The 15,837-nt window shown below is 48.6% G+C and overlaps 1 protein-coding gene across 2 annotated transcripts; it reads right to left on the reverse strand.

Moving 5' to 3' along the window:
* Positions 1–3,432: 3,432 nt before the first annotated feature.
* On the reverse strand, positions 3,433–15,611 carry Cst7 (cystatin F). 2 transcript variants are annotated; one of them, XM_017797370.2, is made up of 5 exons: positions 15,557–15,611; positions 11,159–11,436; positions 6,323–6,483; positions 4,697–4,813; positions 3,433–3,977 (listed from the first exon to the last, which is right to left on the reverse strand). In XM_017797370.2, the coding sequence occupies exons 2-5, from the start codon at positions 11,250–11,252 to the stop codon at positions 3,900–3,902; spliced, it is 450 nt and encodes a 149-aa protein (XP_017652859.1). In that variant the 5' UTR covers positions 11,253–11,436; positions 15,557–15,611; the 3' UTR covers positions 3,433–3,899. The 2 variants fall into 2 exon arrangements, with proteins under 2 accessions (XP_017652859.1, XP_008828239.1); XM_008830017.3 differs by lacking the exon at positions 15,557–15,611 and adding an exon at positions 11,960–14,568.
* Between the last annotated feature and the right edge of the window lie 226 nt (positions 15,612–15,837).

Below are 15,837 nucleotides of genomic sequence, written 5' to 3' on the forward strand. Positions count from 1 at the left end.
GATATATTCAAACTGATTCAGAAAAAAGCCTGTCAGCCCAGAATCCTAGAGGGAGCAAAGGAGCTTATTTCGTGGCAACCTTGTCAACACACTGTCTTAATTTTGGTAATAATAAACAATATATTAAACCTACTTTTCTGCCAGAGCGGCCTGGGAGTTTCTGTTCTACCTTTTACATGTATGAGTGTTCGCCTGCACGTATGTAAGTGTACCACACGTACACTTGCCAATGTGTACAGTGCCCAAGGAGGACAGAAGAGGGTGTTGGATCCCCTGGAGCTGGAGTTATGGATGGTTGTTAGCCACCATGTGGGTGCTGGGAACAAAACCTGAGTCCTCTTGCCAGTGCTCTGAACTGCTGAGCCATCACTCCAGTGCCTACCTTAATTATTTTACTTCTCTGCTTTAATTATTTAACTGTTGATATGAAGATGATTTATTTTATTTTTATTTTATGTGTATGAGTGTTATGCTTGCATGTATGTAAGTGCATATGTGTCATGCAGTGCCCCGGGAGGCCAGAAGCGGGTGTTGGATCTCCTGGAACTGGAGTTATGGATGGTGTTAGTCACCCTGTGGGTGCTGGAATTTGAACCCAGGCCTTCTGCAAGGGCAGACAGTGTTCTTAATTGCTGAGCTATCTCTCCAGCCCAGAAGATTGTTTTGGTAAGGATGTTGTTCTACAGCCAGGTAGCCGTCTGATTCGCTTAGAAGTGAATCTAGGGGACCACTTGGGACACCAGTGGTTCTCAGCAGGCACTTCCCAGTTCCCAGTGTTGATTCATCCTAGGTAAGTTAAACTTTTCATCTGTTTGCAGCCTATGCTGTTGGCACCTGTTTCTTTCCTTCTTGGCTGTGAGAATGCTTAAGAGGTGGTATTTCTGGAAGCATTTGAAATAACTTGACAGACAATAATTTAAACAGGTAATGATGTAAAAATTGAAAAAGCCTCAGTAACTGAGGTAAATGGGAGCCATCTGTGGTGTCCATTGGCTGGCCCAGCCCCTCCCCCACATTCTGCTCAGATTCAGTTGGAGAAGTAACTGGAGATTGATGAGGAATTGTCTTTCCTAATCTTGTGTCACCTCCTTGGAACTGGTTTTGTAGAAATAAAGCAACAGTTAATTTGTGGCAAGATGGGCTTCAGGCCAGTGGATGCAACCTCTGTTTCATCAGATGATGAACTGTCAATATTGTTTATGTAACTTTATTGGAAAGAAAATTGAATAGTTAAATAATTTTAAATAGTCAATGATGTGCCTTATACATTACGCATGCAATAGTAAGGTAATAGCTAATCATTCCATAAAAACTCTTTAAATGTGTTGGGCCTATAAGTTGACTCTCAGTTGATTGAGAAGAGAGAGCTTTGCCTTTAGGGCTAAATTCTCAGTGGTGAAAAGCTGTCAAGTCGATTTTTATCAAAAGAGTCTTGATTTTGACCCAGCTGTTGCTTTTCTGTCCCCAAGTGTTGCTTCCTGTCTTTATCTGGTGATTTGGCATGGTGAGGTGCAAAAGATAGTTGTCTGATGAGGTTTGAGTATGTGGCATGCCTTTGCTGCAAACATAAAAGGAATCTGTTCTAATAAGAATTATTAATATGCTTTTAAAATCAATCAGGTTATGCCTCAGTACTCTTACAAAACTATCCAGTTCCTACCATACATAGGCTTGAAATCCCTTTTGGAATTTTTATTATATTCTTACAGAGTGGTTATAGTTTTGAAAGTTTTTCATGTGTACCGACTCCTGCATTCATTCAAGACTATGTTGCTCTTTTGCAGGCTGGCTTCAGATTCCTGAGCCATTCTTCTGCCTCAGCCCCTGAGTAGCTAGAACTATGTACATCAGGTCCAGCTTCCATACACTGACTGATAATGATGCAAGGATGAACTGAAGCTCCAAAATGAATGACTGCCCAGTGTCACAGTCAGTGCGTGACTGAGCTGGAGATCTTGGTGCCATGACTTAGTGGTGTTCTGTGAGACTTGACAGGAAACAGGTGGACTTCCCAGGGCCTTTTGGGAAGTTGCTGCCACAGCTTGCAAGTCTCTGGGGCTCTGGCCCTCACTTTGGTGGCATAGTGGAGTCTTCTAGGATGTGGAAGGCCTAGGGTGGCCTGGGCAACAATGGTGTAAAGAGTACCCAGGGGCAGTGGTGAGAGTGATGTTTTATGGAGCACTAATTGAAGTTCAGCTCACCTGCCACCCACAAGGGTCACTAAACTGAGCCGATGTTTGAAGCTCATGATTATGGCACTGGTGCCGCATAGCTGGTGAGGAGCATGTGGCAGTGGTATTACCAGAGAAAGCTCTAGAGGACTGAGTGGGGCTCTGTCAGGATCTAGATGGTTAAGGGGAAGCAGGTAGGCCAGACGTTGATGTGCTTAGTTGGTACTATATGGGAACTAGAACATGGGCCCTTCACCTGCTGCTTTATTCTGGATGTCATGTCTTCACTCAGCTGTGTCTTCTCTGGCTTTGGAGCTCTGATTCCCCATCTGGTTGGATGTGGGATCAAGGGCCTTTATGAAAGAATTGTCTTTAGTGGTCCAGGATTTCCCAAGTGAGGTAAACATAAATACCTTGTGGCATTGATGCTATCACCGTCCCTGAATTAAATAGCCACGAGGTAGTCAAGACAAAAATAAAGGGGAGTTTGGAATTTTGCTAACTGAAGGAAGTGAAGGCAAGTGTCTCTGTAATGAGGTTGACAGCAGTTATACTGCCATGCAGATTTTCTTTCCTGTTCCTTATCAAGTCTGTAGTGTTCCCATCTTTCTATAGTGAGGGCCCTGCTCTCCAGTCCTGGTTTGAGGAAGGCCTGGAGAGGAAGCCCTGACCCCTCTGCTCTGGGGTTCCTTGGCACTGAGCCAAGTTCACCTTCCCTCAGAATGAAGGCTCTGAGACCTAGCTGCCAGCCTACTCTAGGTTCCCCCTCTTCTCTATCCCTGTCATTTTTCCAGCTTAAGCTCCAGTGCTGTCTGTCCCTGGGTCCCAGTGCCCTGCAGCTCTTGGATGCTTCTGCCCTCTTCCAAACCCTGTGTGTCCCTAGCCCAGCCCCTTCATCTGAGTTCCTTCCAGTGGAGGGCTTTCTGGGGTGTGGTCCCTTCATCTGCCCTCCTGGCCTGTGGTCAGCGCTTCCAAACTATTAGCTTCTATGGCAGCTAGAATTTAGGTGGGAGCCCTGTTTCTTAAGAAATGTGCCTGGAAGTTCTCCTGTCTCCGTGGGTGCTGTTGCCCTGCCTGTTGATGACGAGGCCTGGGCCAGTTGCTTACGTCTTCAGTACACTTATGCTTGCAGCTTATCATCACACAGCCTAATGCTTTATGGAAATAGATGACTAATGTCACGGACTACTCAGAGGGGGACTCTTGCAAGGCTTTCCTTACTTTCCTGACTCCCTGCAAAGGGTAAGACACACCACGTTGCTTGAGATGATCCACTCTTTATTTATGATTACCCATCCTTATCAACAGCACACTTGGGTCTGGTGCTAATTGCAGACAAAGAGATGGAGACAGAGTGTGCTCATGGAGTTGGGTGTGGGGGAGCCTCCCACACACTCTTCTCAGGTCGATTGCTTCTACTCTGCCCAGTTCTCCCCCCACCCCCAATTCTAGTAATGCTACCAGGGGACTCTATCCCTATGCCCAGCCCTGAACCTAGGTGCATAGCATCAGGAAAATTAATTTTAGAAGAAAATGTGATCTAATACAGTTAATCTGTCCCAGAGACACTGTACTCTCCCATACTAGCCACCCTAAGGGCCCTCTGGCACTTCATCTGTTCAATGGTAAGAGGGCACAGGGTCTGAAATGTCCAGGCTGGTGTGGAAGGTCAGGGGGAGCATGTGTTGTGTATTTATCACAACCATGGTCTTGCTGAAGAGGCAGAAGTCAGTGGCAGCAGAGAACAGGCACCTGGAAACTGTGGAGCCAAGGGATGACCCAGACCTCGGAGTAGCAGTGCAGAATCTGAAACAGAAACAGCCCACCTGTTGAGGACCAGTTGAGGACCCCCAACTGCCACAGAGACCCTGCTCACTTAGGACAGCTCTTACAGTGTTCCTGGGGTATGCCAGGCAACTGGGAGCTATGCATGTGTGTGTGTGTGTGTGTGTGTGTGTGTGTGTGTTTGTATTCTGTGCTGAGGGATATGCTATGTAAACAAACGGTCTCTCACTACCCACCACCAGTTCTTACTTTAGAAACTTTTAAACCAACTGAAATGTTGGAGTGATTCACGACTACATACTTTTCCCCTGTATTTAGGAATTGTTAAATTTTCCACATTGCTTTTGCTTTGTTTCCGCAGAGAAATCATATATACTACACATGGTATGTCCTATGTAGTTATGTCATTTACTTTGATTTGATTGATTTTACTTGATTTTGTTTGAAAGCTTTCCTTGCTATAATCTCTCCATGCCAAATTCAGAGCATTCCTCTCCTAAGAGGCCCCAGAACAAGGTCAAGAGATATAGGTCATGTGAGGGGTGGGAGGTTACCTCCTTTCACCCTGTGTCCCTGAGAAAGACTCTGCTGTCCTGTGTTCAGCAGTGAGGAAACACTGGGAGATGCGATTTCCTTGGAAATAGGGTTTGGAAGTGTGCTGTGAGTGAAGGATTGCAGCCCCTGGAGGAGATGGGTGATGGGGAGGGCCACGCCTCAGCAGACAGACTCTTTTACCATACCTGCTTCAAAGCAGGGTTGGTCTGGAGGTCACAGTTGTCCAGGTGGGGGTGCATAGTCTTCCTGCATGTGGTTCTGCCAATTTCCACCTCTAGCATGTATTTCAGGCCTTTCACCACCTGAAGAAACCAAAGGCCCAAGATTGAATTACTTGGCATAGGACACAGAGGGTCTCGGCTCCCTCCCCTGGCAAGGACTGCTTTATGGCAGGTGGGGAGGGCACTAAGGAACTGGGTGGGAGGGATGAAAGCTCAGGACTTGTCAGAAGACCTGATGTGGATGAAGCAGGTCCAGACTTCAGCCATCCCTCTCCCTTTCCTGATGGCAGTGCTTTATGTCCCATCTTAGGTGACTGTGTTCTGCCCCACACTTGGTGTTCAGGAGGGATGATGGAGTAGGGTTGCCTCAGGACACAGACAAAGTCCTGTCCCCTTTCTCTTTAACTGCCAGCTCCCAGTAACCTTCAGTAGTGTCTAAATGGATGCCAGGTCTGCTGGCTTCTAAGTTGCTTAGTGGCATACGTGGTACCGCCTGGCTTCTCTGCTCTCCTGAGAACTGTGATTTGAGTTTCAGAATAGCCCTTATCCACTTGGACATGGCAATGACTTAGTTCTCGTTCCTTGTTTGTGGTCTTTTTGTTGGGGGAAAGTCCCCCAACGTTTAGTCTCAGTCTTACCAAATACCATGTAAAATAGTCTGTCACGAGGGTACGGAAGGATAATGTCCCATCCCACTCACAGGGGGACCTCAAGCACTCAGGGCCAGAGATGTCCCTGATTGCCTGAGGTTGGACCTTGGAGTACTGATAGTGCCATACACTAGACTGTCCCTATAGCATTCTTCCTAATAGAAGAACATGCCATTCTTAGAGTTTGCAGAAGACTATAGAAGCCACCCTGACTCTGAACAAACACAAATGCTGTAAATCTATCACCCCCAGAGCCTCTAGAGCTATTCCCCTCTAGGCCCTAGTGCACAGTATGTGTGTGGCTTCCAAAGTCAGCTTCCCTTGTTCACAGAGTACTGCACAGTGTCCCTAGGTTCAGCAAATGAGAGATTGCCCAGTATTCCCCTCCTGCCATCCATGTTAATGTGCTCTTGGGCTACAGGGATGAGTGAGGCTGGCTGTGCCCAGTAGGGTACCCTGGGAATGAGAGTGCTGAGTGGATACAGTCAGTCACTAGGAAGAGGGATGGAGGTAGAGTGGGTTTGTGAGTCAGAGAAGGGAGTTGACTCGGGTCTAGCATAGGATGAGTAGACCCAGTGAATAGTGAAGTGGCTTTGTGGACTGCAGGTGAGGGACAAAACCAGGGGATGACCCAGACCCTGCACCCTGGTGGGGCAGCTCTGATTGGTGCTGTGGTGTGGTAGCCCCTCTGTAGGGCTGCTAACCTAAGCACAGCACTCCAGGATCCTCATTCCTTCCCTGCATCTTCTTATTCCAACTGCTGGGCTCTGACCAGAGGTGGTTTGATTAAGCAAAGTTCCAGCTGCCATGCTCGCCTCTGGGTGACACTGGCCTTGGCTGTTGTCCTCCTCCCTCTGGCCCTGTGTTGTCGGTAATGGATGTTGTGGCTTAGCTTTTCAGGGAAGTTCTGAGGTGCTAGCCACTAGTTGTAACCCTGTACCTGCACCAAGGCTCTGCTGACATGGGATTCCTTGAACAAGAAGATATCGTTTGTGCAGTTGTTGAACTTTTCCACACTGTATCTGGCTGCTTTGAGCACTTCTGGGTTATTGGTCTTTATTGTTTTGGGAAATCCTGGTTTCACATGTTGGGAACAAAACTCTGAAAGAAAGAAAAGAACCAGACAGAAACATTGATGTCTGTAGGGCGCTTGGTCTGTGGATCATGCCTCCGCCTGGAGTGGTGCTCAGTTCTCCTGGTCACATTGCCCTAGCCGTTTCGTCACCTTCACCTGTGTGCCCATCACCTGTCCAAACTACCACCATGCTGTGCATCCCTGTGATGCTCTATACTTGAAGTTGAGGGCAGGTGCCAGAGCTGTACAATGGTACAGTCCCTGTCCCCTAGTCCCTGCCTTCATGACGTTTTTTTCAGAACCCAGGCTTATTTTTAACACGTGGCCCCAGGCAGCAAGATAGCAGACAGGAAATGGTCTGTTAGAATTCAGCCCAGTCTGGCCCTCAAGGCTGACTGTCTTTCTCTCGGTGTCCTTCCTGCACTCTTGCACCCTTGTCAGAGCCTTATACGACATGGTACGAGAGGGTGGTCAGGCTGATTTCTACCTTGTACTTTTATTCCTTATACCAGGGATTTCATATTTGTGTGTAAAAAGAACAGGGGAGCAGTGTGAGGGGTGTCTGTGTCAGAGCCAGGTGGAACTCCCCAACTTCCCTTCTTGGAAGCCCATGCTCCTTTGTTCCCAGAGGCATGGGGCTGGCTGACCCTGAGAAACCCCAGTGACCCTATTTTAGTCCACCCCCCTGGAGACCCTGAGTCTTTCCAGCTCAGCTTATTCACAGCACACATGGTGCTGCCCAGCATCTGCTTGAACCCTCCTTTACCTGCCAGCTCTGGGAACAGGATGCAGGCACTTGAGATTCTGCAATAAGCAAGATCAAAACCTTAACAAGCTAAGTTAACTGTAACAGCAAGCTAAGTATGGCAGGTAAGTGGGGGAAGGGAACCTTGACTAGGGAAGCTGGGTTGGTAGGCAGTGCCATCTGCATGAGGAGACCAGAGGGCCCTGGATAAGGGACACGGACAGAGCATCAGCTCCCAGGGTTTCAAGAGAAGTGGCTGAAGTAAAGTGAGCACGTGTGGAGGTAGGCATGGTCTGGACAGATGCATGCATTTAACCATTCAGGTTTCAGGCTCTGGACTTCATTACCTGGAAAATAGAAGCCTCAATGAGCCACATGGCTCCCTAGAGCACAAAGTGGCTTGTGGTTCTTCTGTCTTGAATTTGGGATTCTCCATATTTTTTTTCCTGAATGGCCATGGATGAGTTGCATATGAAAATAAAAGGTCAGGGTTGGTAAGATGGCGCAGTGGGTAAAGGCACTTGCTGCCAAGCCTGATCACAAGCATTTGATTCCTAGGACCCACATGGTGCAAGGAGAGAACCTACTCCCACCAGTCATTTGCAGACTTCCACAGGCACATGGTTGCCCACATGTGTTCATGTGCATGATACACATAAATGAATGTAGTAAAAATTTAAAAGCAATAAAAATAAAAAGTCCAAGGTTTGTGGGGGATGGGATAGAGGGGCTTTTAGATTGAAAGTTTATCAGATTGGTGTGCTAGGGACTATCTAGAGATGGACAGTCTTGAGAGGCAGGTGCTGGCCAGTGTGGCTGTATTATGTCAACTGTAGATCCTGGGGTCCCTCTGGGAACAAGGTACCTTCCCCACATCCACATGACTGTGTAGATGGTCATTGAGGCCCAATGAAAGTGACAAAATTCCCTGAGTCTGGGTCTTTGTTATGAGTCCCATGGCTCACACCCACCTATGCTTTGAGGCCCTAAGTGGTGAGGAATATGTCACGAGGAGCCAGCCTTTTAAAATTCACATTTAGTTTATGTATGTATTTTGCCTGCATGTATGTAAGTGCACCACATGTGTACAATGCCTGTGGAGGCCAGAAGAGGGTATTTGACCCCTTGGAACTGGAGTTATAGATGATTGTTAGCCCCTATGTGGGTCCTGGGAACTGAACCCCAGAGAACTGAACCCCAGTTCTCTGAAAAAGCAGCCAGTGCTCTTAACTGCTGAGCCATCTCTCCAGCCTCTGGACCTGTCTTTCTGAGGGAACTTATATCCCCTGGTATGCATAGGTGCTGGTATTTCCCAGGATTTACCCACTGGGACACACCCAGTATAGAATCTCAGCTCTGCTTCTCATTGGCTGTACTGGCTTGGTTGCAAGCAGCTTGGCTTTTCTGAGCCTCAGTGTCCGATCTGTAATGAGGACCGTGATGGCACTGATCTCTCAGGGTGAGAATAAATGAGGCAGTTTGCATGAGGCAATTATTGTCCAGCACCATAACTGATTCACAATGGCCATAGGAAGGGTTTCTGGGACAGATCCCCCCCATTGGAAACCTTGGAATACAGGCTGGGCCATGGGCCTCTCAGGCCCAGATCCTGCCTGTACCAATTTCCAGAGCCCTCAGTGGGAATCCCTCACACCTAGGCCATGGGCCATGTTCCTAGCTCTTGCTGCAGTGGGGAGCAGGTGACTGCATGACTACATATTCCCTGCTGAGGCAGGCAAGCTGCTGCAAGTTCTACTGGAGAGAGACTGGGGAAGGCAGAGAGGGTGGCCAACAGTAGGGGAGTTTCCTGGAAGAGATGACACATTGAGAAAGGTTTTTCATTCTTACCAACAGCAAAAGGGCAGAGACAACGACTATGTCAATTCCTAGGTTGTGAAGGGTGGGGACACTGCCCTGGGCTCTGCGTGTGGGTCTGGGCAATTTTGCTCCTGGGCACAGAGTAAAGCCATATACCCAGAGCAGGTATGTTCAGCATTCCTGTTACCCTTGCCTTGTGTCCACAGAAGGCTCCAGAATCTCACAAGAAGTAGGGGGGGTATAGATGCTCATTGAGGCCCAGGTTCTCAACTCTTTGAGCCTTGAGAGGGGCCTGTGAGTACCCCATGTTGCAGCTGAGGCCCTCACTGGAAGCATCAGGAAGGATAGCAGCTCACTGGGTAGAGGTGGGGTTCACTAGCACAGCAGAGGAAGGACCTGACCACAGGCTTGCAAGCAAGGGGCAGGTACTGTCAAGTGCACCCCAGCTCCCCAAGCACTTGGTGAGTGTCATCACTGAGCCACCCTTCACTAAGACTCTCAGGTCAGGGCAGTGACTGGGCATTTCAAAGGTGACAGGGCAGGCTGAGGGAGGTTGCAGGATCCACAGGTAGGAAGGGGCCTGTGGTGTCCCCAGGTCCTGGTTTGTGAGGGTAGACTCTGGGTGCTCATTTAGGTCTAGGGGCAGAGAGTTCTGAGGGGGTGATCCAAGTGGCCTAGAGGATCTTCTGTGTGTAGGAGGCCTGGTGGTCGATGAGGGAGGGTACCTACGTCTAGTCTCACACATCAATCAGAAGATAGTACTGTTACTGATGGGGAGCTGACAGTCCTCCAGTGTCTCTCAAAGACTGCCCCAGATATGCCCTTATCACACTGTGGATGTAGCTACTGGCTTAGCTTAGGCCCCAGAGGAGGCAAACAGAGCACCTGCAAACCAGTATGAATACCCCCAGGTCAAGTAAGATAACTAGTGCCAAATGCTGTCTCCTGAAGACTTCTTACCTAGGCTAAGACGGCTGTGTGACATGAACACCCAGCTTCTGTCCCAAGCTTCTCCCTGGGCACCAGGGCAAGAGAACAGGAGGGATGCCAGGAAGGGTTGGCCTGTTGGCAAGCACTAAGCAGGGGAGGCAGGTTCTGGGGCTTCACCTAAGCTCGGTGTTATCTCCCCTGTTTTCCCAATGCTGTTAACCACTATTTGCTGACCACCCCCTCAGCTGCTGTGGCTTGTCTCTGTCTCTGAGAGCAGAAACTGCCCTCCCACTCCTTGTCTGTCTCCGTGGTCCCCAAGTCACAGTATCCACACTACATCAGGTCTTGGATTTTGAGGCTATGCTCTCCCACCTGCAATGCCACTGACTTCTTGGCACCTGATTTGCTATGAAGGGGTACTCCATGACCCTGGTTTCTTTTGTGATTCCCTGAATACTTTGTCTTGTCATTAGCAGCCAGACCCAGCCTGCTCCATGGAGGAAGAATGGCAAAAGCCATCTTATGCCTAGGTGCTGTTTCTGCCTGGTGAAGGATGGCCTGTTACCAGCTTTCTTGTTGAACAGAGACAGGGCCCTCTAAGTCTCCATCTTTTGGGCTGAATCTGCTTGCTGGGAAGGACATAGGTATTCATGTTTGTAGAATATATATGTATGTACATAAAATATACACACACACAGACATATATATATATATATATAATCAAGTCAGCTAACCTGGCTATACCTCAGCTTCCCAATCACAGTCAGCCCTCTACCCCTCACTGTCCACCAGCATGCTGACTGCAGGATGGATGAGAGTGTCTTCTGATCACTGGGGTCCCTGAAGTCAAGTCATAGGACAGCAGCTCACAGTAAGCAGGAAGGAAAAACCATCAGATAGAGGCTGCTGGACTATGGGCACATATTGCCTCTGTCTCCATCTGTTCCTCTGATGGATCCCAGCACAGCAGGGAACAGAAGCTGCTCTCACTGTTCCTGTGGCTGCTGCCATGCTTAATCTCTGATGCTTACTCTGCCTAGAAGCGGCCGCACCAGGATCCAGTGCTCCTTGCCCAGGGCTTGTCCCAGGCCACCAAGTCAGGAGAGTATCCTGGGAAAGACACAGAACTGGGAGGAAGCCAGGCAGATACTACCCCAGGGCAGTGTGGGACCCCACCTTGGGAAGAGGTCAGATGATCCTTCTCTTACCTGTGGAGTCTGCCCCATGGATACTGGAAGCCAAGCAGCAGAGGGCAAGCAGTACCACCAGCCGCATGGTTGCCTGGGCGAAGAAGGGCTGCATGTGGTGGGCTAAGGCGAGTGGAGTGGAACTGTCCTGGAAACAGTCCCCAGAGTGGGGTGTAACAGCCTGCCTGGGGGAGGGGACGTGGTTTCTTGCTCAATCATTTCATCAGAAGCACTTCATCTCCAGATCTTTGGGCCACAAAAGCAACCACTTCCTTTATAAAAGTATAGACGTTTCCAAGCTGTGATCATTTGAAGGGGGAGGAGGAAGCGAAGTGAGACTTGTGAGCAAAGCCTGGGGACAGTTTTTTTTTTTTCACCCCCTAACCACACACAGAGGAAGCTGAAGTAAAAAATCAAGAAGTAGAATCACTTGCCTCTGATAACCTAAATTATAACCCCCCGGTGTTCTGAGTCCTCATTAAGAGTCCTCATAGATGCCCCTTGCTATGAGTAGACATCTCTCCCACAGGAAAGCCATTTATACTGCAGTTCCAGAGGAGAATTGTCAGGTGCCTTCTGTAGCTGAAATAGGAGCCCGGCATGGGTTATTAACTGAGTTACTGATCAAGGTCCATGTTAAGCTCAACGCCAGCAAAGGAAAGAAGTGTGTGGCCAGAGGTCTGATACTGGCCAGACTCTACTTTCTGCCCAGTCCATGGTTAGGAGTAGGTGCTTGTAGCTGGCCACCTCAGTTTGAAGCTGGGTTTTGCTTCTTAACACTTGCTGATCTTAGACTAAGAATAATGTATATGCCTTAGTTACCTCTTGGGAAGTTGTGACGAAGTTGGGAGCTTCCTCAATATAAAGGCTCAGGGCAGATGTAGAGCAAGTTTTACTGGCTTCAGTGTCGGGAGGTCCATGTACTCCTTAAGACTAGGTCATACAGTTAGTGGGAAGGATGCCTGGGCCTTTGTCATCCAGAGGAGACCCATGGGCACCCAGGCTACCTGTCATTGATGTAATCAGATCATGGGAAGCTCTGCCCCAGGAGGATCCTGCTGGGTCCTGTTGAATTCCAGGCAGGACAGTTGGGATTTGTGGGACACAGACAAGACACACATATTCTGAGGACCCCACATGTTCCTGGGTGCTCAGAGGGTTGTTGTGAGGCCTCTTAGTAAGTTATTTAGCATTGTGCATGGTGGGAGGCTTTCAGTAAGTGGTAGGCTTCCTGGTGACTGTGGTACTTGTAATCATATTTGGAAATTTAACAAATATGTGACAAAGGTGGCTGTTTAATCCTCATGTTGCTGAGCAGTGTGGTGCAATAAAAAGACAAATTTGGGGATTTGAATTCCCAGCTCATGTGCTGCATGAAAGGCCTGAAAGCTTGTAAGGAGACTTGGTGGAGAACCTTGTTTCCTGTAGCTGGAAAGCTGAGATTGCTGAAAACCAAATGCAGAATCTCATTAGAATGTAGAATCTGAATAGAAGTTGAAGTTCCAGCCTTGTAGGAAGCTACTGTTAAAGTGAGAACACTGAGTGGAAGAGAATGGGATCCTGTAAGTTGGGATGAAGGATAAAGGAAGACTACAGTGAGGCTGGGGATACTGAGCTCCTCAGTTCTCATGGGTCGGTCTTCTTTGCCAGCGGGGGAGACGTTCTTCGAAGTGGTCCCATCCTGGGGGCAGTGTGCCTATGGGCCTGAACTGGGGTCAGCCTGTATGTGGTCCCCTGGGTACTGTCCCTTTCTTCAGGTCAGCATGCGGACTGCCTCCTGGGTACTGAGTCTGCCATACTGTAGTATGGATCATCCCCTGCTTATTGGGTCTACACCTGCATGGGTTGCAGGATGCAAGTAGCGCTGTGGGTACTTAGGTCAGTATGTGGCACAGGGCCTCTGAGAAAAAATGTGCGAATACCTCTGGGGACTGGACTTTAACTGGTCCAGCCTGCATCTGATCCTCTGGATAATGGGCCTTCCCTTGGGGGCAGTGTGTACATGGCTACATGGGGACCAAGCCTAATCTGAAGGTAACATGCACTCAGTCATGGAGTACTGGGCCTACACTGGAGGGCAATGTATAGGTGGCCCCCAGGGTACTGGGCCTGACATGGGGTTCAGTGTGCCAGTGGCTTCCAGGATACTGTACCTGCCCTGAATTTAGAAAGAGACGGCCCCAATAGTACTGGGCCTACACTTGGGGGCAATGTGCAGTTGGCCTCCTAGGTGTGGCCTGCCCTCAGGGCAGATGTGGGCAACCCTCTTGGTTGTGGGCCTATCCTAGGGGCAGTGTGAGGTCAGCAGCCTTATTATTATTTCGAGCATGAGAACAGCTCTCAGGGCTCTGGTTCTGCCATGAGGTAAGCAAGGAGGCATTTTGGGTACTGGCCCTTCATTAGGCAGTTGCCTGTGTGTGGTCCCCTAGATAACGAATCTTCTCTGAGCATTATGATAGGTCCCTTTAGTAAAGGGTTTGCCCTTGGGGGCTATATTCTAGTAACTCCTTGAAGACTCAGCCTGGTCTGGGGTCCTTGTGTGGGCAGTCCCCTGGGAATGGGACGTGACCTGGGAGTTGACCTGGGTGTATCATGTAGGCAGTCACTTGGGGTCCTATACTAGGGGCAGCAAGAGGGCTGCCCCTGGGTACTGGATTGGCCCTATCCAGCAACCTGAGTGGTGTCTATGTGGTGGCTTAGGCATCCATATCCCTGTACAGCACACTGGGAACCTCTCTGTTGGCGCAGTCATCTAGGTCACTTCCTTCACTGTGGACCTCCTGCAGTGGGTCATTGTTTCTTTCAGATTGCATTGTTTAGTTTCAATCACAGTGATTTTTTCTTTTTGATTATCTCACATTGTCCTGAAATGAAAGGGTGGGCTTGTCTTTGAGGGTGTCTCTGAATTCCACAAAGGCATTCCTCCCTCACCTTGGCCTCAGGTGGGTGTTAACTCAGGAGTCAGGGCCCTGGAAACTCATGGTCACACAAAACTTCCATTGAGTTAGTGACTTAGTTCTCAATCTCTGGACTTGGAAGAATGAAATTCATGAACCACAAAGGGTGAGACTTAGAAGTTTTATTATAGGGAGCTAGACAGAAGGCAGAGCTCCTGAATAACAGGAGCAAGTCCCAGGAGATGGGGTTTCATTGAGCTGCTAGTTTGGGGGGTTTTAAAGCAGAAATTGAGGTGAGGGAAGGGGCAGGTGTCAATCAAGTTGGCCCACCTAGAAGGTGTCCAGGGGGTGCCTCAATTTTAGTCATGTCCTCACATATAGCTTCCAGGCAGAGGTGCTCTTTTAGAAGAGGTAACAAGGAACCGGGAGCCAGAATTCTCTGTCTGCATTTTTTTAAAAGGAGGTATCTTTTTTGTTTAAAAACAAATTTTTTTTTCTGAACTGAGGACTGAACCCAGGGCCTTGTGCTTGCTAGGCAAGCACTCTACCACTGAGCTAAATCCCCAACCCATTGTAAAATTTTTTAAATTTATTATTATTTTATTATATGAGTGTTTTGCTTGTATATATGTAAATTCACCCATGTCATACAATGCCCTCAGAGGGCAGAAGAGGGCATTTCCATGTGGGAACTGGGAACTGACCCTGGGTCGTCTGCAAGAGCTGCCAGTGCTTTTAACCACTGAGCCATCTCTCCAGCCCCTCCTTCTGCAATTCTTGACTTCGGGCAAGGACAGAACTGCTGTAGGATCACAGACATTTCCAGAACTGATTTTGAAGTCCTTGTCCCCTAAAACTGCCTGGCCATTTTTTTGTTACAGTTCTCATCATTCCCCCTCTGAAGAGGTAGCCCTAACTGCTCTTGGAGAATTTAGGTGACCTACTGCTTCTTGCTTAATGGGGTGGTTGGGTGTGGTAGTTGGGGTACCCATCCTGTGGGCTTATCTAAGGGACCGGAAAGTGCATCAGTGGTTTCATTTGTACAATTGCCAGGTATAGTGAGGAAGGGAAGTTTGTTGGGAGACCCTGTTGCTAGGGTTGTAGTCCTCCATGTCCGGATAGCTCTAAGGGGCTCGGTGCTATATGGAAGGACTCCCTTTCTCAGTGGGGGTCTCCTGCTCTCTGCCTGACTTACCTGGAAAGTGCCGCCAAGCAGGGATGCCTGACCTTATTTGGAACATGACCTTTGGCATAGTTACCTGGAGTAAAAACTACTCCCAGGTTTTTTCTATATGATAATTAGGCATTGCCCCATAGTTGGATGATAGGATCCTGCTACCACATGTAAATAAAGCATACTATGAGCACCTATCAGTTGAATCATTGGCTGCTGCCTCCACACTATATTTTCCCTAACATCCCACTAAATAAACGGAGCTGTTTCACTGAGTCTGGAGCTGTATCACTGAACCTGCCTCCCTGGAAGGGCTCTCTTTGGTCAGTGCTCACTGGCCGTCCTGACCCTGTTCGTCGCTTCTGCTCCCTTTGTTCTCGTGGATCGGTGGCCAACGAGGGGAGGGAGAGACGCCACAGAAGTTCTTGACTGGAGCCTGGATAGAGACATGAAGGAGAAGTGAAGGTAAGAAAAGTGAACTTGGAGCCCTTTGGACAGAGTAAATGATTTCATTTTACTAGGAGCAGGAAGGAGTTAGCTCCAACATCAAGTATGTTGGTATCACATCATCATATTTTTGTAGTTTGAAAGAGTATAATTTCTTGAGGACTATACCCTATGATGTACAT

Source organism: Nannospalax galili, unplaced genomic scaffold (assembly GCF_000622305.1).
Source record: "Nannospalax galili isolate Female #2095 unplaced genomic scaffold, S.galili_v1.0 scaffold1174, whole genome shotgun sequence".
Taxonomy (NCBI): Eukaryota; Metazoa; Chordata; class Mammalia; order Rodentia; family Spalacidae; genus Nannospalax; species Nannospalax galili.